We start from the raw sequence: 22398 nt of genomic DNA on the forward strand, positions 1-22398 counted from the left end.
GGAGCATGGGGGACACTGGGCCCATCATTCCCGCCCCACCTTCTGCATCCACTCATCAGTGGGGAAGAAGGGGAGACAAAGGCATTTTCTGTTTCAAAGTGATTTTCCTTCTAAGGGGTGAATATTTGCCTGTTTCTCAAAATATCCAAAGTGCCTTATGAATCCAAAGGTCTGCCCAGAAACAAGTGATGCCGGTCCTGAGCAGCCAATGGAAGTATGCGGGCCTTTCTACCTGCCTGGGGAGCCCCCGCCTCCCCATCCTGTCCTGTTAGAGGCAGCTTTGCCCAAGGGGGGTATTTCCAGCTTTGGGGTTTTCACTTCCACTTTTACGAGGTGGGCGGAGTGGCCTTCTGTGGACAAATCAGATCCCTCCTCAGCTCCAACTTCAAGAGGTGAGCCAGGGGTTCAGGGTCCCAGACACCCAGGTGGTGGCAGCAGCGGCGGCAGCAGCAGCAGCAGCAGCAGCAGGAAGCGTGGGGAAGACCAGAGGCCAGAACTATGGAAGACCAGCGCGACCTCATCTCCAACCATGAGCAGCTGCCCATACTGGGCCAGCGCCCTGGTGCCCCAGAGAGGTATGTGGGAGCCGCAGGAGAGAGCACTGAAAATCCTGGGCCACACAGATGTGCCGCAGGAGGACTAGACGGGGAGCCACAGGAGGGACGGATTCCGGCCCTGACTCCGGGTGACCGTGAGCAAGTCTTTGGCCTGCTTTGGGCTTCTGTCCTCGCTCCTGTAAAATGAGGGGGCTTCTTTGAGGCCGGGGTTTTACATTTCTTTGCGTGATACACTTCTCTTCTCAAAATCACAAGAGAACCCTGGATTCTCTCCCTAGGGTCTCACACAATTTTGGGGACCTCACAGACCCCCTGATGCTGAACCACAAATCCTAGGTTAGAAACCTTGGACTAGGTTAGAAACCTTTGGAAAAGTGTTATGGATCCTAGATGGAGAGACAGAGTTCCTCAAAGAGGATGGTGGAAGCGGCGTTTCTCCCTAACCACCATGGCTGAGCATCTGAGTTTGTGCCAGGGAAGGTAGTTGCAGGTGTCTGTCGAGTAGATGGACACGTCTGCCATTACAGGAGGGATTGAGAGATGCCGGAAGGGGTCAGGAAAGGGAAGCGGGGCTCTGGCTAAGTTTTTAGAAGGGACTGAAGGTTGATGTGGGTCATGCCCGGTCCCTTGTGTCCCTCTCCCTTGCAGCAAGGGGCCAGCGCGGCCATCCAGAGGGCCCCGGGACCCCTCTCCCAGCCCCAGGATTGTCTTATCCAGGTGTTTCCCGGAAAAAAAAAAAAAAAAGCAGGGTTAGAATGCAGCTACCCCATGGCCCCACTCTCCCCAGTCTTCAAAAAAGTAATTTGCACATTGAAGGGGTTGGCTGGCTCCATCAGTAGAGCATGCGACTCTTAATCTCAGGGTTGGGGGTTTGAGTCCCATGTTGGGTGTGGAGATGACCTGAAAATCTCAAATTTAAAAAAAGTCATTTGCAAATTAGAGGGACTTACAGCCGTGACGTCAACTGTTGCCAGGCAGAAAGGGGGTTTGGGAGAAACACTCAGAGATGTCATGAAGAACAGCATTCTGGGGAACAGGTGACCAGATATATAGACCATTAGAGTATATCTGTGAAAATCCCAAGGAATCCCAGGGCTAGGAGGGCTGACTCTCCTGTGAGGGCTAGCTTCTGGTCCAGGTTCTGCTACTGCCACATGTGACTTGAACAAATCACTGCTTCTCTCTGGGTCTCAGGAATAATAAAAACAATGATGACAGTAGTCCTGATAATAGTTCCCTTTCACGGACTACCTGTCACTGGTCCTCAGCCACACTTAGTAATTTCTATGGTTAGTTATGTGCTAAAAACCCAACCCTAATTTTCACAGTAACTCTATGAGTCGGATACTTGTATTATCCCCATTTTTACACAAGAGAAAATTGAGGCTTTGTTAGTTAGCATCTTACCTAAGTTATCACAGCGAATGTTGGAGTCAGAATTTGAACCCAGGACTGGCCTGATTTCAAAGCATGAGTTTACCCTACCATCTGGCCCCCTTTTGGAGGCAGGATTTTCGGAGAGGACAGGGAGAGCCACCTGGTGAGCTGCAGACCTAGTGTGATCTCAGGGTACAGAGAGGGTACCCCCTCCTCAAATCCTTGCCTGGTTTTCCTGAGTTCGGTTACTGCTTCTAAAACTGGCCCTGGCCCTGTGTGCTCAGTCCATGCCAGCCCTGAGCCTGTTTCTCAGACCCCTTTGTGAACGCTTCTGCCTCACGACACTTGCATCATGATTCCTGCTAGTTCTGGTTGGCTCCTGACTTCAGCCAATTATTATTATTATTTATTCAAGAAGGAGGCAATGGAAAGGAGGAAATGAAGAGACAGGTGGCAAGAGTTGGCAGCCATCCAGAACCAGAAGGAAGGCCCACATTCAAGAGGCAAAAAGAGGAAGGATACCAGACGCTAAAGTTAACAAATAACTCCCCTGAGAGTAGTACTCAGTGCTGACTGTGTACCTAGGTATGGAGTGAAGAGCTTTACTCTCATGATCTTATTTTATATAACAACCCATTGGGTAGCTGTTCCTACCTCAAGTTACTCACTCAGAGGGGTTAAGTGACTTGCCCCTGGTCCCTGAACTAAGGGGGTAACAGAGCCAGGATTCCACTCTAGGTCCCATCTCCAGTGTGACTCTCCAGATTCTTAGACCTCATGAGAAACTGAGGTTCAGAGAAGGAATAGTGGAAAGTATACCCAGATTGAGTGTAGGGTTGCAGAAGGGGTGAGCATGTAGGTAATGAGCTGGAGAGCTTGAACCCAAGCAAGACCCAGGCTTGGGTGGACTTTCACAGAGGCCAGGCCACCCCTGTTCCTGCGGAAGGCCAAGAAGTGGTACTTGGGTTCCCCTCCTGCCTGGTCTCCTCCTTTTCTTCACGTGGCGTTTTTGCTTTTCTTCTCACAGAACAACAATCCTTTGGGCTGCACCTTGGCCCAACACACGCAGGGGACTGGCAAGTAGAGAGCCAATGAGAATGAGCTATGTGTGTGATGTCATGAGTTACTAGGCAGATGGATCTCCTAGAGTTTCCTGAACTGTCCTTGTTGGTTCCTGGAGTAAGGGGGTGCAGTGTCATCCTGACGTGTCTAGCGGAGTTCTAGTAGCCCCAGCCCTAGGGTGAGGTGGCAGAGAAGAGGCCAGGAACTCTCAGGGTCCTGGGGCAGGATCCTTACATTCCCGGAGCTGGGACTCACGTGCCCCCAAAACTGTATCCTCGGCCAATTGCTCCAAGGACTGAGTGTCTGAGGCCTGGCCATCCCTCCCTGTGCAGCCAACTCGTTTAGGAAATATGAGACACTCTCCGGTCACACAGGCTCAGGCACTGTACCCCTGCTGAAACCCCCTGGGTGGACAGTACCATTTGAAATACTTCTGTGGTCACAGTCAGATCTTGCTTCAAAGAAGAAAACCACCAAATCCTAGAATTGCTGAGGTGAGAGGCCCCCACATGACAGGCCCAGAGAATGGCAGAGACTTGCTCAAAGACATGGAGAGTGCGGAGTGGAGGATGTATCCCCAGAGGGTGTGGTACCTGACTCTGCTCCAGCTGACATCATCCACTGCCCCCTGCCTGCCCCTAAAATGTCAAGGCCACACTTCTCATTTTCAGGTGGGCCACCCACTCTGCTGTCCAGTCCCACTTAGTTCCCTTTTCTCTAATTTCCCTGTAGTCGTAGGGTAGGTAGGGGGCACCTCCTTCCCCTGAGGGCAGTGCTTGTCCTCAGGAGACCCCCTGGCAGACCCCGTGGTACACAGGTGGGACAGAGACGCAGAATGGACAAGGGCTCTCTTGTCACTGGCTCTTCCCCACTCCTCCTAGGTCCGGGGGCAGCTGTGCTTAGGAGGCCTGCAGGAGCAGCAGTGGTTGGATTTATGGGGCTGGGGGAGTGTCTTCAGGCTGCATGGCCACTGCACTTGTTGTTTGTGCTTATGTGTGTGTTAGGGGGAGCGGACGGAAATGGGGGGGCATTGCCCCACTCTCGGTCAGTCCTTGGGGCAGCCGCCTCTGCACTCTCCTCTGACCTCTCTCTTTTTCCCCAACAGCAAATGCAGCCGAGGAGCTCTGTACACAGGCTTTTCTGTCCTGGTGGCTCTGCTCCTGGCTGGCCAGGCCACCACGGCCTACTTCCTGTACCAGCAGCAGGGCCGGCTGGACAAGCTGACAGTCACCTCCCAGAACCTGCAGCTGGAGAGCCTGCGCATGAAGCTTCCCAAGCGTGCGTGCCTCCCCTCCAACCTCCCCTCCCCCACTCATCATCCTTCACTTCTGAGACCCCATCCTGCCCCCAGCCGGACCCACTGTCTCCTCCCTCTCGCCTAGAATTCCACACCCTCATCTGGTCCCTGATCTGAGTACTCCCCCCGCTAGCACTGGGCCACACTCATACTGTACCTCCTGTTCCCACAGCTCCCAAGCCTTTGAGCAAGATGAGGGTGGCCACTCCCATGATGATGCAGGCGCTGCCCATTCAAAGCCTGCCCCAGGGGGTAAGGACAACCCCAGGGTGGTGGAACAGGGAAGTGTTATCTAGTCTGGGTGCAGGGCAGGTGCCGAGGGACAGGGGAGAACAGCTGCGCCAGGAAAGGCCCAGCTGAGGGGTGGGGGCACGGATGGCTGGAGGAGGACAGAGCCCGCCTTAGGAAGAGGAGGGCTCCCGGGCTGGAGAGAACATCCCATCCCTGGGAGGTTTACAAAATGCTTCTGCAGAGCATCTCACAGCCCCCTCCCTTCCCAAAGTCCTTGATGTCCTATAGAGTCATGTTTGTCATAAACAATCTGCTGGGCAGGCACAAAGCCCTGGGCAGTAAAGCTTATGCAGATTTGCCCAGTAAGGACCTTGCCGCAGTAAGGTAAAGTGACTTGCTGGAGCTCTCATCCTTGTCCTCACACTTGGAGGTGGCAGAGATGGGCCTGATCCTGTTGAGCACCTGGGACCCCAGCTGCTGGCTCTGCTCCAGGACCCCTCCTCTGAGGGTCAGTACTGGTAACCCCCTCTTCTTTCCTTCCACAGCCCACACAGAATGCCACCGAGTACGGCAACATGACACAGGACCACGTGATGCACCTGCTTCTGGTGAGTGGGATCTGGCTGGTGGTCCTGCCTGCCCAACCCGGGGTGCCCATGACAGTACGCTCCATGGTCTGCACCATTCTGGGCTCACCAGATTAGTGAAAGAATACCAGTGGGGCCCTTAAAATGTCATATGGAGTCTAGCCCTGCCATCTACTTTGTTGAGTGTTTGGAGAATCTGAGGCCCACAGCCCGAAAGTGACTTGCTCAAGATGCCCATCTTTCCTGCCCAAATTTCTGCTGCGCATCTATTCTACACCAGGCCCTGTGCCAGGCTGTGGGCTTACACTGGGAAGCAATCAGACTGTGCTTCCAACCCCATGGGAGTCCCAGGCTAACACAGACATGCGGAGAGCTTAGTGAGGAAAGAGGCCAGGACCCAACTGAGTGGGGGGAGGGGAGGGAGTGTTGAGGAGGGGAGACCTGAAAGGTGAGTGGAGTCTGCAAGGAGTAGAAGACTGGGGCTTTATGGGTAGATCCGGGTCTGGAACCTGGGTCTCCAAACTCCCAGCCCTGGGATCACGTAGCAGAGCAGCTGGAGGGCCCTTGCTGCCTCCCCACTCTTTGGCTCCATTATGCAGAGGTCCAGGGGAACATGGGCTGCACATTTCACCTTGCCAGGGAGCTCTGTTTGGACCTTCCTTCCTGCCTTGCTACCCCACAGGAGGCGGACCCCCTGAAGGTGTACCCAAAGCTGAAGGGGAGCTTCCCAGAGAACCTGAAACACCTTAAGAACACCATGGAGACCCTGGATTGGAAGGTCAGCAGCTTTCCCTGCGCTGGCTCCCTCTCATTCCTGACACCTAGGATAGGGCTGGGGAAGGCGCCGTAGGAGGTGGTTCGGGAAGCCATCCTCGGGAAGCCAGAGGAGGTGCACCAGCACCAACAAAGCCACAGACATGAAGAGGGCCTGGGGTTGAGGAACTGCCTTGACCCAAGCCCATGAGTCTCTAGGAGGGAACCAGGCTGTAGCTGGACTCTGGGGTGTTGGGTCCCCTCTTGGATCCTCCAACTCTGTCCCCAGGGGCAAAGCCAGGCAGGGTTGGAGGGGGCTCTGGAGTCTGACCCCTTGCCTCTTTCCCATTAGGTCTTTGAGAACTGGATGTATCAGTGGCTCCTGTTTGAAATGAGCAAGAACTCCCTGGAGAAGAAGAGCACTGAGGTTCCACTAAAAGGTATGGGGAGCAGGAGCCCTGGGATGCCAGGGTTTCTGGAAGCTCCCTCAGGGCTCCCTTGGAGCTGTAGAGGTTAGGACCTAGAGCTTTCCCAGTTCCAAGCACCGGGACTCCTCGTGTCTCTCAACTCTTATTCCTGTCTCTCCTGCCTGTTCCTTCTGGGCTTGGCTGCTCCTCCTCAGTTCTCCCTTTTGAGGAAGACCTCCCTTGTTGAGGATGGCACTGCATAAGTGGGACTGGAGCAAAATGACCTGAGATATCCCAGGTGTCGTCACAACGACCTTCTCCACTCAGCACTGCGTGGGTTCTAGTGAGGGGGCTGAGCGGGCCTCATGACCCCACCACCCTCAGAGGGACCTCTCCAAGCTCACACAGCCAGCAAGTGCCAGACAAGAGAACGTGGGGTTTTTCCATCTTGTGGACAATGTATGTTAAGATTTTCAGCCCTAAAGTCTCAAGAGTGCCAGGTCTTCATCCTGGCACTAATATGCCATGCAACTTTAGGCAGGTGTCTTCCCTCTGGGCTTCAGTTTTGGAAGTGGAAGATCAATGGCCCACCCTAGCACAGGCCTCCAATTTTCTAATCATAGATTCATAGAAGGCACCTTTGAGGCCATCTTGACCAACTCCCAGCTGATGTATGAATCCTCTACAACATCCTCAAAGCCCCATTTGTACTTGGATAACTCTAGTAACAAAAGCTCAGACTTACCAAGATGCCTATTGTTTTTCCCTGAAAATAAGAGTCACAGGTGTAAATCCAAACTTCAATAGGCATTGAGGGCCACAAATCAGCGAGTTCTGGGATAAGTTAGCCACATGGCCAATCACTTCTTCTCTGATCTCAGACCGTTGGTCCCTGCCTTAGTTTCCCCATCTATGCAATGGGTAGAGTGAGTCCAGCCACTTGGGCAGAAGGCCGTAGGCCCACAGCAGTGGTATGTGGCTCTCTGGTTCTGCTGAGATTCTGGCCCGGGGCCCACTCACTCACTGTGTCTTCACCATGCCTGTCGCTTCAGCACTGACCAAGTGCCAGGAGGAGGTCAGCCGCATCCCCGATGTCCACCCTGGCATGTTCAGGCCCCAGTGCGACGAGAACGGCAACTATAAGCCGCTCCAGTGCTATGGGAGCACCGGCTACTGCTGGTGCGTCTTCCCCAACGGCACCGAGGTCCCCCACACCAGGAGCCACGGGCACCATAACTGCAGTGGTAAGCAGTGCCTACCTGGCCAGGGAGTGTCAGAGGAGCAGAAGGACCAAGAAGGCACACGTGGGGCCGGACACTCGAGCTCCGGTCGGGGGGGCAGCCACTCAGCTGCCGCTTTGTCCATCCACTTCATCACCTGCCTGTGCGCTCATCTGCTCATCCATCCTTCCTCTCCTTACATCCACTCATCTACCTCTCATCTGTCCTTCCGTCCCGTCCTTCATCGCGGACGCTCACGCAGCCGTGCACCACCCGCGGTGCACCCAGGAGCCCGCAGGCCCACCCATCTCACGTCATCACTCCCTCCGTTGGCCTTCCCCGACCACACCTGGTTGCTGCCATCCAACAAGAGTCCTGCCCTTTGGCGCCTGCTCCACCAGCATGAGGCTGGTGGCCAGGCTGGGAAGGATGACCCAGGCCCCTTGTCAATGGGTGTGGGAAGCTGGACTGCCAAGTGACAAATGCACTTGCTGCTCCCTTGCAGAGCCACTGGACATGGAAGACCTGTCATCTGGGCTGGGCATGGCCAAGTAGGACCTGGGCCAAGGTAAGGGCCCCTGCAGGGGTCATCTGGTCCCCAGCAGCTTAGCCCCCCAGGGACCGAATCCCTCATGGATGGAGGGCTGGCATGGCCTGACCCCGGGCTGTTCTCCAACCTCCCCCAGACATCCATTTCACACCTGAGGACCACTACTAGGGATGGGAGGGGTGGAGAGTCCTCAACTGCTTTGAGGTCCCAGGATACCGGGAAGGGGCAGGGACAACAGGTGACCCCAACCCTAACCTGCTGCTTCTCTTCTCCTTAGCTATCATTTGAGAACAGCAGATGCGGATGCCAGCACGTAGCCCACGCTGCGTGGCCACTGCTTCCTTGCTCCCTTCTATCCTCCGACCCGACCCTAGCCCCTCTTCTCCTTCCCTTACACACTGCTCCCCCAACTCACTGTCTCCCACCCCGCAGCTCCTTCCACAACACCCTGGCACCTGGCTCTCCATCATCCTGGGACACAGGTCATGTCAGAACAGCACAGATTTAACGATGCAGGAACGTTCTGTTGCCCAAGCCCCCATCTGTCAGGAGTGTGTGGCCCAAGGAGGTGGCCCAAGAGCTAGGCGGACTCCCATTTCATCCTCCAACCTGGAGCCCCAAGACCCAGGCCCATGGACGAGATGGAAGGTGCAGGGAGAGGGGACAGTGTTCCCCGACACCCAACATGTTAGCTGTTCCTGCCCCTTTCTAGCCTCTTCAGCTGGGGAGCCACCCCTTCCCTCTCTCCAGCAACACTCACCCAGGAAGAACCAGCCCCTCCACAGCGATGCCTCACTTTCTGCCAACCCCCAGTTCCCTCTCCGCAGCCAAGCTTGTCATTGGCCCTCAGGGCTGAGAATAAAAGTAGTGAGTAGAACACTTCTGGCTCCGACTGTTACTGGGATCTGGCTCATTTATCCCAAGGAGATAACCGAGACCTTGAAACCAGTGGTCTGGGTGGGAGGTCAGAGTGCAGGGAGCCCAACCCAAGATGCCCATGGGGCAGGCAGGGCAGCCTGGGTGGCTCAGGGGTTTAGCGCCACCTTCAGCCCAGGGTGTGACCCTAGAGACCTGGGATCGAGTCCCACGTCGGGCTCTCTGCATGGAGCCTGCTTCTCCCTCTGCCTGTGTCTCTGCCTCTCTGTGTATTCTCATGAATAAATAAAATCTTTAAAAAAAAAAAAAAAAAAGAAACCCACCCCCCTTTTCCATTTCTTGCCTCTGGATATCCGCCTGGCCTTCTCTAACAAACCGACCATGACGATACATGAGGTCCTCCAGAGTTGAGATGCCATTTCCTCCAGGTAGCCTTCCCCACACAGATTCGGCACCTGGGGCACTTTGCAGAGTCTCGCTCTCTGGCAACCTGTCTGTTCCACTCACCACAGCGTCCCAGAGCCCCGATGTGTAGTTGAGAACAAACCCGGAGCGACGGTTTGTTCACCTCCAAGGGCCAGCCAGACTCTCCCTTCCAAGAATAAGTGTAACACACTTGTCCCGGATGCGCTGGGAACTCACCTTTCCTTCAAGCCTTTTATTTTCCGAGTTGTTACAAAAAACCACAAACAAAATGTGAAAAACAGAGAGGACAAAGCCTCAGCATCAGCCAGAGACCAGAGACCAGGGACATGGGAGGAGCTGCAGGCCGGGCCTTGCTGGGTCTGCAGGTCAAAGGATGGAAGGTCCCGAGGCCTCTGGGAGTGTCAGTTTGAAGGGGGAGGGGCAGGTCTCTTAAAAAAATATATATATACTGTACACATCTCTATGAAGCATTCTGTGTCAGGACAGAAGTCAGACGCGGAGTCAGTGAGTGCCAGTCATTGGAGCTGGAAGCTTCTCCTCCTCCTCGGACCAGCCTCTGCAGGGCTCACTAGCTCGGCCAGCGTGGACACTGTGGCTGGCTGGCCTCTTCTGGGGACGGGGGAAGCTAAAGATTCAGTTCCAGCCCACGGTGGGCACAGGGCAGAGGCATGGGGCTGGTCACCACTTGGCTAAGAAATCCCTGGGTGAAGGAAACACATCCAGATGTAAGATTTCCTGACCCTTTTCTCCCAAGAGAAGAAAATCAAATCAAAATCTGGTGTCTCTGGTGCAGGGAGGACCATCAACAGCGGCGGGCACGTTAGTCTGGACCATGTCCCAGGAACCGGGCCGAGCGCTTCATGCTCCGGCCAGGCGGGCTCTGGGTCTCCCCCATTCCCAGGAGGCTGCGGGGGTCCAGTCAGCCCCTTCATCCACACCCAGAAAGCCCAGCTCCATCAGAATGGCTTACCCCAAGGAAACCACCTTCCTCCCCATGAGGAATGCCCTCCAGTTAGAGAGTCACAAGGAAGACAAAGTGGACGATGGTGGGGAGCCACTGAGCAGTGCTTGACCTCGAGACTCTCCTCCTCTACAAAGAGGAACCAGCCGAGTGCCCACACCCAGCGAGCACTGTGTAGGTCACTGCCATCGCCATTCTGGAGCCTTCGGACTCTGCAGCTCTGATTTCTGGCATCAGCTCACCAGCCCCACTGACCTTCAGGGATGGAACTACTTTTCTGAGCCCCTGCGCCTTCCCTGCCTGGCCCCGGGGACCCTGCCGGATGCTAGTTACCCTCCCACCTTCACTACGGATCTCCAGGCCAGGAAGCATACCTGTCGCCTTGTGCCCCTCAGACAGTTTGCTCTGCTGTCTTCTTCTGTGAGGAGAGAAGTACGAGAGGCTCTTGAATCTGAAGCATCTCCGCCTCCCCGCCATGCTGCCCACCCCTTCCTCCCAGGAGCAGTTGCAATGGTTTTCTCCTGAGGACGCATGGCTCCCCCCCAACAGATAGTGGGTATACAGGGACCTCCAAGGGCAGGGATGGGGCCCCACTTGCCCAGGAAGGAGCCCAGGACTCTGAAGCCAACAGATGCCCAGCTCTGAACACAGCTGAAGACCTGCTGGCACAGTGAGAACTGCACCCATGTAAGGTGTGGAGGCTCCCCTATTCTGGCGATCAGCCTTTAGAACCCATAAAGCAGAGGGGAGTGGGGGTGCCTGGGTGGCTCAATAGGTATAAGCCTCTGCCTTGGGCTCAGGTCATGATCCTGGGGTCCTGGATTCGAGCCCCACGTTGGGTTCCCCACTCAGCAGGGAGTCTACTTCTAGCTCTTCCTCTGCCCTACCCCTGGCTTGTGCTCTCTCTCTTGCATGCTCTCTCTCCCTCTCAAGGAAATAAAATCTTAAAAAAAAAAGAAAAAAGAAAAAAGAAAAAAAGAAAAAAAAAGCCGAGGATTACGTTTCTGCAGAGAGGATACCCGGCCAGCTGGGATACATACAACCCAGGGACTGTTTCCTCTCACCTCTGCTGACCCGGCTGGCCTCCCTGCCCCTGCCCCTCCTGTCTTCACCCAGCCCAAGAACATCCTTCTACCTCACAGACAGACGGGGTCACTTGCATGGCTTCTACACACACAGACCATGTCCCTCCTCAGAGTGGCACCTGCCTTCCACCCAGCTTCTCCACTGTGTCACGATTCACGGGCCCCCCAACCCCTGGCACCTGAGAATGGAAAGGGGCAGGGACTGGGTCTGGCCCGCCCCATGGGTACCCTGACACGCACAGGATGGAGCTGATCACATCCACCCTGGGGACCGGGTGTGGGTCTTTCTTCTGGCTGAAGACCCCTCAGGAACTCACGCTACCTTTTTCTTCTTTTTCTTCTGGAATAGTGAGTCAGGGTCTTTGGTTGAGGCCTTTTTTGCCTTCTTCTTCTTTTCCTTTTTTTCCTTGTCTTTTTTTTCTAAGAAAAAAAAATAACCCCCCTAAGTAAACAGATGCTTGTGGGTGTGTGTGGTCAATGTAATGTCAAGGGACACAAGGCTGGTCTCAAGGGATCCTCAAACCACTCCTCCCAATGCCAGGTCCCCTGCTCTCCCCCTCCCCCCCACACTCTGGGGACCCATCAAAATACAAGCCCACAGACCTCCGTGACTACCTGCCCTGGCCTGAGAGCCCCAAGGGGAACCTGCCATCTAGGTGCCTGGGTCACAGAAGCAGGAAGCTGAAGTGCACGTGCTGACTGGCCACCCACTGTGAGTGAGGACCTGGGAGCAGGCCACGCCCCGCACCCTGTGGCAGCCTGCATCTCCCTGGCAGCTCAGCCCACCTGCTGGGGACTCTGGGATCCAGCTCTGGCTCTGCCACTATCATCCCACCCCAGCAGTTCTCAGCCTGTCCCTTCCGTGCCTGCTGAACCTGCCCCTCCCCGCCCCCCCATCACATGCTGACCTCAGCAAGGGCCTGGAAGTCTGCTCCAGCCTGCAGCCCGCCACTTACTCTTATCTGATTTCTTTTTCTCCTTCTTGATCTTTGGGTTGCCTTGGTCTCCACCTTCAACCTTCAGTGTCCCCGGCTCCCCTTCCGGCTTCTCCTTGGCCTCTAGAGAGCCAGGAGACTCTTTCTCCTTCTTCTCCTTGATGTCACTGCTTGCTCCATCTCTCTTGGCTTTCCCCTTGGGAGTCCTGAGGGCCTTTTCTGGTGAGCCAGCAGCACCCTCCCCACCTCCCCCGGCCACGAGCTGCTTCTTTTTCTTGCTCTTGGGGACTCTGGCTGCTGTCTGGTCCCCCGACAGCTTCCGCTTGCGGCCCACCCGGCCCTTCCTGTTGCTCTCCTTGGCGGCATCGGCGGCCTTCTTCCGTTCCTGCTCCAGCAGCTCTGTCAAGACCTTCACCACCGAGGCCTGGACCTGGGCCTCATTCAGGGGCCAGGGCTCACTCAGGAGGCGTCGGCTGATGTCGCTCTGCAGGGCCAGCGTGGAGGCTTGGGGGCTCCCGGCCTCCTTCTTGGGCTTCCGGGGCTTCTGAGGCGTGGCATCAGCCTCTCTCCTGCCTGTGGAGAGAGGACGTGGGGTCACGGACCAGGGAGTCGGGAAACAGGCTCACTGACTAAGAACCAAGGGGGTCTAGGGACCCAGTCAACCTCCTCTGACCATGGTACAGACGGGGAAAGGGCGGGCCAGTGGTCACTCTGCCCTATCCGGGTCTCCTGGCCCACACCTTTCCAGCAGTTTCTAACTGAGCTTTTTTCTTTAACTTCACTCTTTTGTCTCCTTGCACTAAAAATTTAAGTCAGGTTGGACATGGAAAAGGACTCTAGAATGTTAAAGAAGGGGCATAAAATCTATCAACAAAATGAAAGGTCGGACAGGAGATGGTATTGTCCAGCCAGAAGTCCAGAGCTGGGAAGCAAGAGACTTCTAGGTTTGCCAACCACCACTTGCTGTGGGACCACGCTCCTCCCACAGCCTCAGTCTCCTTGTTTGTAAAATAAGGACTTAGATGAACGGTGAGGCCTCTAAGTCAGAGACTCATGACAGAAGCTGGTCAGGGGACAAGGCAGCCAAGGGGCGACGGGCATGGCGCAGACACACGTGGTGGCTGACTCAGCAGGATTGCTGCCTGCCAGAGTGACTTCTGGTGCAGCCTTTGTTTAGAATTTTCCACGCCTCTGCTCTCCTTTGATAATTGTGTGCTGACTACACGTGTGAAAAAAACCTTCCACAGCCCCCTCGAAAATGTCTCCCTGTCGCACCCGCCTCTCACAAAGAATGCTGGGGAGGAAAACGAGCTCTGCTGACCCAGCACCGGGAGCTGCAGCTAAAGTCAACGACGGTGGTGGTGGGTTGACATCGGCAGTGCCCCAATGCCGCCCCTAACTTCCCAGGTGACTCAGTAGGTCTCCACAGACACAAGAGTGCCTCCATGCTGGGCTCTGAAGGACGCCCAGCTGCTGCCCTGCTCCATGTCCCGGGCTCGGGGACTGTGCCTGCAGAGGGTGGGGCCCAGGTGGGATCTCCAGCAGCTCTGGCTCCAGGACTGTGGGGAGCTCGGGGAGGCACACATGGCAGGCTGAGTAGAGGGGGTCCCAGGACAGACGGAGGCCCAGTTCAGTCCTTTGGTGCTTCTTGGCCAAGGGCTGGGGGTGCTGATTGGAGAGGGAAGCTGAGGAGGGCACAGCCTGTGTGCTACAACCTCCTTCCCTGCAGCCCACTTCTGTTTCCTGTTGACAAACACCCTCGAACACCAAAGCTGGGGACTGCCCAGAGCTGTCCCAGGCATGCTGGTCGGAGATTCCTGTCCCTCAGCACTGGCAAAGTCAGGGCCGGCGGATGCCCCAGGCTGGGTGACCTCAGTACTCTGGTCTGCTCCCCAGACACCAGGTGACTGCTTTCTGTGTGTGCCACGCCTGGACACGGACTGGATGGATCTCCCCTGAACTGTGTGGTTAGGGCACAGAGGCCTAGAGTGGCCAGGGTCCTGAGGCTTTATGACAAGCCAGGCCATCACCTGGGGGTCTTTGCCATGTGCTAGAGACTTCTCCACAAATGGTTCCTGCCTTTTGTCCGAGTTCCTACAGCCCATACCAGCAGTCTGTCTGTTAGGAAGGAAAGTCAGCGGGGACATCTAGAGAGAGCCAAGGCCGCTTTAAGGCAGGGATCAGCCTATCAGGTGCACCAGTGTCCCACAGAACTGGATAACCCGACCTCCAGGCCATCCCAGGTTGTAAGAGCCAGACACCTGTGCAAGGGGCCCCGGGCAGTGCTTGGAGAGGCCCTTGCGACAGACAAGACCATACTGGTGGGAGGGAAAGAAGGGGCCCAGTGCCTTGTCCCTCGTGTCCCACTGTGTCTTTCCTATGGCCCTTAACTCACTTGTTTTAGGGGATACAGTGCCTGCTACGTGTTGGGGCTCCACTTCCTGCTTGCCATCTGGGGCATCTTTGCTGATGGAAGTAGAGGAAGCCGACGGGTTGAGGTCTGGCCTAGGAGTGGCCTTTGAAGCCTGGGAGTTGGCCAGAGTTGGCCCAGGGGTCACATAACCTGAGAGGAGAGACTGAAGAAAGCCAGTGTGAACGAGGTTGGAATCCTGCCCAGCCCCCCTTCCCCTCCAGTGCAGGGCCTGCCGTGAGGAAGCCATCCCCAGAGCCCCAGAGATCGGGCCAGGCGGCGAGCACTTGAGCCCTCTGTAGGTACCTCCTGCACCATTTTAATTAATACAGATTTTCGTTGGGCACAGTTAAGAAGACAATTTCTCACTACTAACACGAACGGAAAATCACCAGCGCTTGCCTTGTACAGAGGATAACCTTAAAGAAATCCCATCTGTTACAAAATATCCTTTTTTCTGGGACTCCTCTAAAGTCAAGGCAAGTCTTTGCTACAGACTCCAGGAGTCCACTGCTGGTGGCTTTATGCTAACACGCGGCCCTGGGGGTGGCCTTGAACCCCCACCCCAAGGCCCCGAGGTAGGTGCCAGTCCCCTCCCTCGCAGTTACCTGAGAGGGTGCCACGACCTCATCCTCGCTAGACTCTGCTGTGGTCTCCTCCACCAAGGTCTCCGTCGCAGAGGGGGCTGGACCTACTGGGGGAGCACAGGTCAGCTGTTGGGAGGCCCCGGGATGATGGCCTGAGCCTTCTGCTTATCCCTCACCCTCCTGCCCAAGGCTGTACCTGCTCTCATGACTCCCTCCAAGGTCAATGGCTGTTTGCAGCCCTCTAAGCAAGACACGTGAATGCTAAAACCTTTCCTCCTAATTCCTGAGGCCCTACTTAGGTGGCCCTGCTTTTCTGTGGGGTGGGGGGATGACCCTGGGAATGGGAGCCTGATATCAAAAAGTCAGCAGTGGCCACACTGCAGAGCTGGAAGGTATTTGGTATCATGTAGACCAACCTCCTCATGGAGGGGGAGGGAAACTGAGGCCCAGCACGGGATGATGAGGCAGACAAGGAAGATACACAGTGGAGATGCTGCAGAACAAGGAGATACACAGTGGAGGCCCAAGCTTAGGGCTCCGCCCGGCCGCCACTCCCCTGCTCCGGGCCCACCCAGCCTTCTCCTGCTGGGACCCTCACCCCGCCTGTGGGCCTTCTGGGGCCCGTCAGCATCCTCCTCACTCCCTGAAGAGCTGCCGCTGCTGTCCTCGCTGTCGTTGGAGGTCTCAGAGGCCTTGGCTTTGGGGTGTCCCACAGGAGTGGCTGTGGCTCGCTCGACTGCAGGGACCTCAGCCTTTTTGAGCTTGTTGGTCATCTTGGCCTGCACAGGGGTGATCTGAGGACTCATTACAGGGAGTGTGCCCAGAGCATGGTCAACCTAGTTTGGTTAAAAAAAAAAAAAAAAAAGGGTAGAAGAATAAATGAAGGGAACTAACTAAGACTTGGTGCAACTGAGCACCCTAGTCACCTCAGGACCAAATGCCGCTTAGCTCTTCGCACCCAGGCCTCACTTCGTAGCCTTCCCACAAATGCTCAGATGGGCAGCAGGGGGGAGATGGGGAAGAGACACGTGTGCATGCTACACTCACAGGGCAGGTCAGTGCTGGTGCTGGGACTTGAGCCCTGCCTGGGCCCTCCCTTCTATTTTCTGTCATCTTTGATCGCTGTCCCCCTCCAGGGTGGGGCCTGGCCTCACCACCACCCAGCTCCCCAGCTCACCCCACTTGAAGACGGGGTCCTGGCAGCAGGAGGCTGGGCCTCACTGGCTTTCTGAGCAAGGACCTTCAGGGCAGCCTGGGTCAGCGGGAGGTGAGCAGGGTTCCTCTTTGTCACCTGTGGACAGCCACAGGCAGCCCTGAGACTCTCAGGTTCTCAGGATGCCATCTGTGCCATGCCCTGGTCAGATCCTGGCTGGGGTAGGAGGGGCCTGTATGTATCTGCACAAGGAGCCATGGGGCTGAGAGTGGGGGACGGACGGACAGTCACAGGGATACTGCCACATGTGGGCAGAAAATGGGGCCAGGCTTCAGGTTCTAAGTGATCATGATGTTCTCAGAGGATCCAAAGACAGCTTCTAGCCTAGCGGAGGGAAGCAGCTTGGGTCCCACCCGAGGCCCCTCAACTCAATCTGAGCTTGCACTGGGGAAAAGTCTCTGGCCTGGTGGCTGCAAAAACTTCCTCAAAGGTCCCCCTGATGCCGCCTGGCTTCCCACATCTGCCACCAGTCAGGGAGTGAGAATGGGAAGAGCGGGGCGGGGCTCCCTGCAAACCCCCCAGGCCCTCCCAGCACTTCCCTAGAGGGTCCCAACACCTGTGCTCTCCTGCCTGGAGGACTCCCTTAGCCTTGATGTCACCTCCTTGGGGAGGCCATTCCTGCCCATCCTTCCTAAAACAGCTCACCCCATCATTCTCTAGTTTATACTCAGTTTCCTTCAAAGCACCCACCCAAAATACTCAGGTATTTTTTGGCTTCCTTGTTTCATGGCCCACAAGGGAAGGGACTTCCCTGTCTTCTTTCTGCATCGCCAGTGCCTGGTGCGGGCAGATGCTCAGCACCATCTGCTGGCTGAATGGCCGAATGGATGCAGGCTGCTGGGTGCAGGGACCACAGCACAGCTACCCATGGCACCCGTGCTCCCAGGCAGCTTCTCCTGGGCTGCACCTCATGATGAGCCCCTCTGGGACAGAGGTGCCCCATTCCATCCTGCCCTCTTTGGTGGTGGTGGGGAACGGGACACAATGGGACAGGAAAACTAACCCACGTGGCCCAGGAGCTGTGTACCAGGAGTGAGGAGACCTGGGTTCTGGCCCTGCTTGACCCTAGACGGGCCTCAACAGTCTTGTTGAGGAGCAGCACTCAGTTCCGCCATTCACACGGTGAGCCTCTAACCCTATCCTGCTCAGGCTGCAGACTTAGGCAAAGGCCTAGCAGAAAAGCATTGAAAACAGTGAAAGCCAGTATCCACACTGAGAAAGGGCAAGGTTTGTTCATGGCATTTCCGAACCAAGAGAGAAAAAGACCAAAAGCACAACCACACTGGAACGGCTGCCAAGGGACACGCGGAGCTGCCCTGGTTCTGCCTGGGGGCCATGCTCCCAGACTGCTCTTCTTCACACCTCAGAGGTACCCGGGAGCCGCTTCAGGCCTGCAACCAAGCCAGGGAAGGGCTGGCCACAAGGGGAGGCTACTTTTGGGGGGTGGCGCGGAGGGGGCAGGGAGGTACCTTGCCCCCAGGTGGCCTGCACAGCCCTCCCCTGCCTGCCAGGTACCTGAGTGATGGGTGCCTCCTGCTTCTTGCCTTCTGACACCCGACCGGATGCCTCACCGCCGCTGGCCCCAACAGTGCTGGCTCTGACAGCCGGCCTTGGGTGGGCCGTGAGTGGGGTCACGTTGGTTCTACCGGCTGAAATGGAGTGGGATGGGGTACAAGTCAGGGCACCCAAGTAGCAATCCCCACTTACCAGCCCTTATGGGGACGTGGCCCAATGCTCACGGTATTTGCAGCAAAAGCCTGCCTCCCCCCACCTCCCTGAGCCTCGCAGGCAGGAGCTGTCACTATCTCTGTGTCACCAGCTCAGGGGAGATCACAGGACTGCTATGGCAGTGACCCCAGAATTTCTCCTGGCCCCTCCCCACACTTCAGGCCTAGACAATGTTGCCTCTCAGCTGGCCAGGCCAGCGCTTTGAGCAATGATGGGGAGCACTGCTACCAAACGGGACCTTCTGTGCTCTCAGAAGTCTTCCTAAGAATATCACGATCATTTGCAAAGACTCAGTGACGGGTGTTCAATGTAGTGCTGTCAGTGATAACCCCCCAAACCATGAAGCCCTTAACTCCCTCCAGCAAAGCACCGCTGGCATAAACCACACTAAGCCCACCCTGAGGACTGCTCTGTAGCCAGCAAGAGTCACACAGTAAATATGTAGCGTCACAGTACATCAAGGAAAAATCAGGGGCATATGTGCCCAGTAGGACCTCGACAAAAACAGATATAGCTCCAGTTTTTGTAAAGTTGACAGTTCTAAAATGTCAGTCATTATTCCAGACAGTGGATTATACTGACATTTTCCTCTGGTGTTATTCTGTATTAAATGAGCCTACCAAAATCAGGTATTATTATCCTCACAGCATCAGGACAACATTAGCCATTTTCCTGATGGCACTGGGAATATCACAGATGCTCAGAGGTCAAAGAAATCCCAGATGTAGCTCTGTCTCCCACTGACAGATGGAATCCTTGCCTACAACGTCTGGTTAGACTACCCTGACTCACTTTACATGCCAACAGGACTGGGAGGCTCACCACCACCTCAGAGCACCCTTCCTCGTTCAGGCAGGCGGTTAGTTGTTACAAAGCTCTTCCTTAGATTACGTAGAAACCTACTATCTGCAGCTCCTAGCCACTGGTGTGGTTCCACCCCTTGGAGCTGGCAGAGAAAGTCCTGGCAAATACTCCTCCGGAAACAGAGGTCAGAGGTAGTTCCTCATCGGCATGAACCAATGTAGGCTGCAGAGACCTGGCCCCAAGCCCTTCCTGGCCAACAACGTGCCGGGTAACTCAGCCAGCAGCCTCAATGGGGCTTGAGCGTGCACATGTGTGTGTGCTGGCGAGCCCTCCCAGGGGAGCCTGGCAGTTGCGGCACAAGAGTCAGCCCAGCCTAGTGGGCCTGTGCTCACCAGGAACGGAGCACTGCGTAGCGGGGATCACATCCTCATCCTCACTCTCGGAGGAGGAGCTCCTGGCTGTGCTCTCCGAGGCCTGGGCCTTCCTCGGGGTGTCTGCAGCTGGAGCTTGTGTGGCGGTAGCAGCTGGGCCAGCTGGACTACGATTAGGGTCGACAAAAATCAGAGGGGGTTTAATCACCTTGAAAAACAAAAACAAAACATACCCCCCCAGTGATTAAAGGCTTGGCCAGGCAAAGGGGAAGCTGGGGAGGGACTTTATAAGGCAAGGGGTCCAGGGGACCCAGGGCAGGCAGAGGTCACTCGGGCTGCCCATGGCACCCTGTGCACCCCTAGTCCAGGCACCTCCTAAGACCCACACAATAGCTCACAGTGGCCCCTGAGGTCAGCAGTACTAGCTCCCCTGGATGGGTTGGGGGAGGAAATTAGACATCCAGAAGAGCTGCCCAGGGTCGCACAGTTTCACTGAAGTGAAGCCAGGGCCAGAAGAACCAGTGCAGCCTTCTTGCCTCTGGCTAACTTCAGGGACAGACGCTGGCCGAGCAGGGTGCTCTAAGCAGCACAGCCCTCAGCTGCCCAACCATTACACACGATTCAGCTGGGGACTGTGTGTAACTGAGCTGCTCCTGCCCAAGAGATGCTGATGTGGCCTCCTGAGCTGTGGCCTAAGGTGCAACCACTCAGCTATACTGACCCAGTGTCTTCAGCAAAACAAAGTGCACAGGAGAAAAACCAAGGTGAAGACTTAAGGAACCCAATGAGAGTGTGGCCCCGTGTGAACTCTTATCTAAACACACCAGATGTAAAGACCATCATTCACGAGACAATCTGGGAAATGGGGACACTGACTGTGCAGGCCAGTTTCTTAGGGGGTGATGCTGTGCGGTGGCTATCCTTTAAAAGAAAAGTACCCCAGGGTTGCTGGGGAACGAGGGGAGGGCTTGCACAAAGTAAGCCTGGTCACGAGTGCAGACCCGCTGAGGCTGGGGAAGCACGTGGGGGTTCTTCATGCTGTTCTATCTTTGGGCAGGCTTTACATCTTCCAGTGAGGCACGAAAAGAGAGAGAAAGCGGCCGCTCCCTGGGATCCTGCGGACCAGGCCGGGGTCACAGCTCAGGTGGATAGATGCCTGCTGCACGCAAGGGCGCCTTGCACACATGGAGCCAGGGAGCTGGATGAGGCTGCATCTCCTGTCCTCAAAGGTCAGACTTTGTTGGAGATCCCCCCTTCTCCGGCCTGGGGGCGGGGGGGATACACAGGGCAGTGGCAGGAAGCTGCCCTAGGCCAACCTCTGGGACCCGGTCTCGCCCATCACACCAGCCTGCCCACCTGCGGGGCCCAGGGGGCAGTGGGAGAGCTAGCATGAAAAGTAAAGCAGAGAGGTGCCCGCCTGAGGGGGGAAGCTCTGCTGGGCTGCGGCCCTTCCCACCCTTGCCAAACGGCCTCCCCCGCGGCTGCTCTGATCTGCCGCTTCCAGAGCCTGCCTTCCCACATGATGAAAGAGAGAAGGATGGAAAGTGGGAGAAGGCTTACAGTTGAGGGAGGGGGGGATCTATATATATGTGAGAAGACAGAGGAACAGATTGTCGGGGACGAGGAGAGGCACCGAACCCACCGCGGCAAACAATAACGTCTGGGATGTTAAAAGCAGCTCAGCAGCAAAAGCCTCCTCCCCCCGTTCCACCTGCCCACACGGCCTCCGGGCTGGGGGCGGCGCGGGAGGCCTGGCGTCCGGGGGCAGGGACACGACAGGGGTACAGGGGCAGGGCATCATGCAAAAGTGGGCCGTGCGACCCAGGGAGACGGGGAAACCCGCCTCTGATCCCACCTCTGCGGGCCAGCCCCTGGGCTTCCTCGGCCCCAGTTTCCCACCTGTTGAGGGGCCGTTAGTAATCTCAACCCGGGCTCGCTCACCGGAGGGGCTCTGCTGCGCTTTTTTTGAAAACTGCAAAGCACAGCACATGCAGGGGTGACCAAGGCTTACGGGGAGCTGCTGCAGCCTGAACGCTTGGCCGGACCTCCCGGCAGGCACCAGGCAGCCAGGGCCCACAGGGGGTGCAGGGGCTCCCCTCCTGCTGAACCACCAACCCCGGGGGGAGCGGGGAGCTTGTCACAGCTGGGCTCATCAACTCTGCCCTCATTCCAGTCTGGGGCTGGCTGGGAGTGAGGAGCTGACCAGCCCAGGTGGCTAACTCTGGGGGCAAGGGACAGAGCCAAGGAGGCATCCGAGGGCCCCTCACAGAACTGCCTCAGGGTCGCTTCATAGGTCCTGGGCCAGCCCCACCCTAAGGGGCCAGGAAACCCCACTGCCCAGGGGTGGGCCTGGAGCCTCGTGGTTCACTGGCCCCCAGGGAATGTCACTCCACAGGTTGAGAAGGCTGAGGCTCAAGAGAGGGCAAGTGGCCACACCCAGGGTGACCAGCAAACTGTGCCAGAGCTGGGCTGGAAGTCAGCTTTCCAGGCACCAGACAGGAGCTCCTACCAGAAACAACCATGCTAGGGCTTCAACTTAACACACTAATATGGTACCTACCCCAGCACAGACCCCGTTCTGGGGTTCATAATGCCAGCACAACAGGGCTGAGCCACAGAACACCACCCCCTGAAGTATATCTCAGAGAAAGAGGCTGGGGCCCATCCTTTGTAGCTGGGGAGACTGAGGCACAGTGAGGGAGCCTGGGAATGGAGCCACAATCGCCTCCACCTCCCAGCCCGAGACTCTGCCTACCACCCTGGCATCCATCCGTTTTCTCCACTGATAGGCTAATAATAACAGAGTGAAACTTGTCAATAGAGAAGTACTTGACAAATGCATAATAGTGATAATAATCATAATTAGTGAGCTGGGGATTAAGGAGCTAAACATCCCCCAGCAGTGAGGAGGGGCTGCAGTTTCCTTAGGCTGTGCCGTCTTCCCTGAATCCTCCTAGGGAA

At 56.3% G+C, this 22398-nt stretch overlaps 2 protein-coding genes across 14 annotated transcripts in view; one reads left to right on the forward strand and one right to left on the reverse strand.

The window, feature by feature from the left end:
- The first annotated feature begins 262 nt into the window (after positions 1-262).
- Positions 263-8920, forward strand: CD74 (CD74 molecule). Of its 4 annotated transcripts, none has more exons than XM_072824532.1 (9): positions 263-575; positions 4102-4274; positions 4466-4545; positions 5070-5132; positions 5794-5889; positions 6217-6304; positions 7324-7515; positions 7997-8059; positions 8319-8920. In XM_072824532.1, the coding sequence occupies exons 1-8, from the start codon at positions 499-501 to the stop codon at positions 8044-8046; spliced, it is 819 nt and encodes a 272-aa protein (XP_072680633.1). In that variant the 5' UTR covers positions 263-498; the 3' UTR covers positions 8047-8059; positions 8319-8920. The 4 variants fall into 4 exon arrangements, with proteins under 4 accessions (XP_072680633.1, XP_072680634.1, XP_072680635.1 ...); XM_072824533.1 differs by having other exon boundaries at positions 8474-8920; XM_072824534.1 differs by lacking the exon at positions 7324-7515.
- A 640-nt stretch (positions 8921-9560) lies between these two features.
- Positions 9561-22398, reverse strand: part of TCOF1 (treacle ribosome biogenesis factor 1) — a 39424-nt gene continuing 26586 nt past the window's right edge. For 7 of the 10 annotated variants that reach the window (XM_072824524.1, XM_072824521.1, XM_072824525.1 and 4 more), the window contains 10 exons: positions 19459-19645; positions 18050-18183; positions 16499-16612; positions 15920-16157; positions 15343-15428; positions 14720-14900; positions 12346-12897; positions 11712-11809; positions 10679-10722; positions 9561-10043 (listed from right to left, as the gene is read on the reverse strand). In XM_072824524.1, coding sequence (XP_072680625.1) covers positions 10696-10722; positions 11712-11809; positions 12346-12897; positions 14720-14900; positions 15343-15428; positions 15920-16157; positions 16499-16612; positions 18050-18183; positions 19459-19645 — 1617 coding nt within the window. In that variant the 3' untranslated portion in view covers positions 9561-10043; positions 10679-10695. Of the gene's footprint in view, positions 10044-10678; positions 10723-11711; positions 11810-12345; positions 12898-14719; positions 14901-15342; positions 15429-15737; positions 15815-15919; positions 16158-16498; positions 16613-18049; positions 18184-19458; positions 19646-22398 lie in introns of those variants that run through there. The other 3 variants (XM_072824522.1, XM_072824523.1, XM_072824530.1) reach the window with 3 other exon arrangements.

The sequence above is a fragment of the Canis lupus genome, chromosome 4 (genome assembly GCF_048164855.1).
Source record: "Canis lupus baileyi chromosome 4, mCanLup2.hap1, whole genome shotgun sequence".
NCBI lineage: Eukaryota > Metazoa > Chordata > Mammalia > Carnivora > Canidae > Canis > Canis lupus.

What these genes read in the sequence shown, in the direction of transcription:
- CD74 (XM_072824532.1), top strand. Translation starts at nt 499, where the DNA reads ATGGAAGACCAGCGCGACCTCATCTCCAACCATGAGCAGCTGCCCATA. An exon ending in CGCCCTGGTGCCCCAGAGAG is followed by an intron (nt 576 to 4,101) that starts GTATGTGGGAGC and finishes TTTCCCCAACAG; the next exon opens with CAAATGCAGCCGAGGAGCTC. An exon ending in ACGTGATGCACCTGCTTCTG is followed by an intron (nt 5,133 to 5,793) that starts GTGAGTGGGATC and finishes GCTACCCCACAG; the next exon opens with GAGGCGGACCCCCTGAAGGT.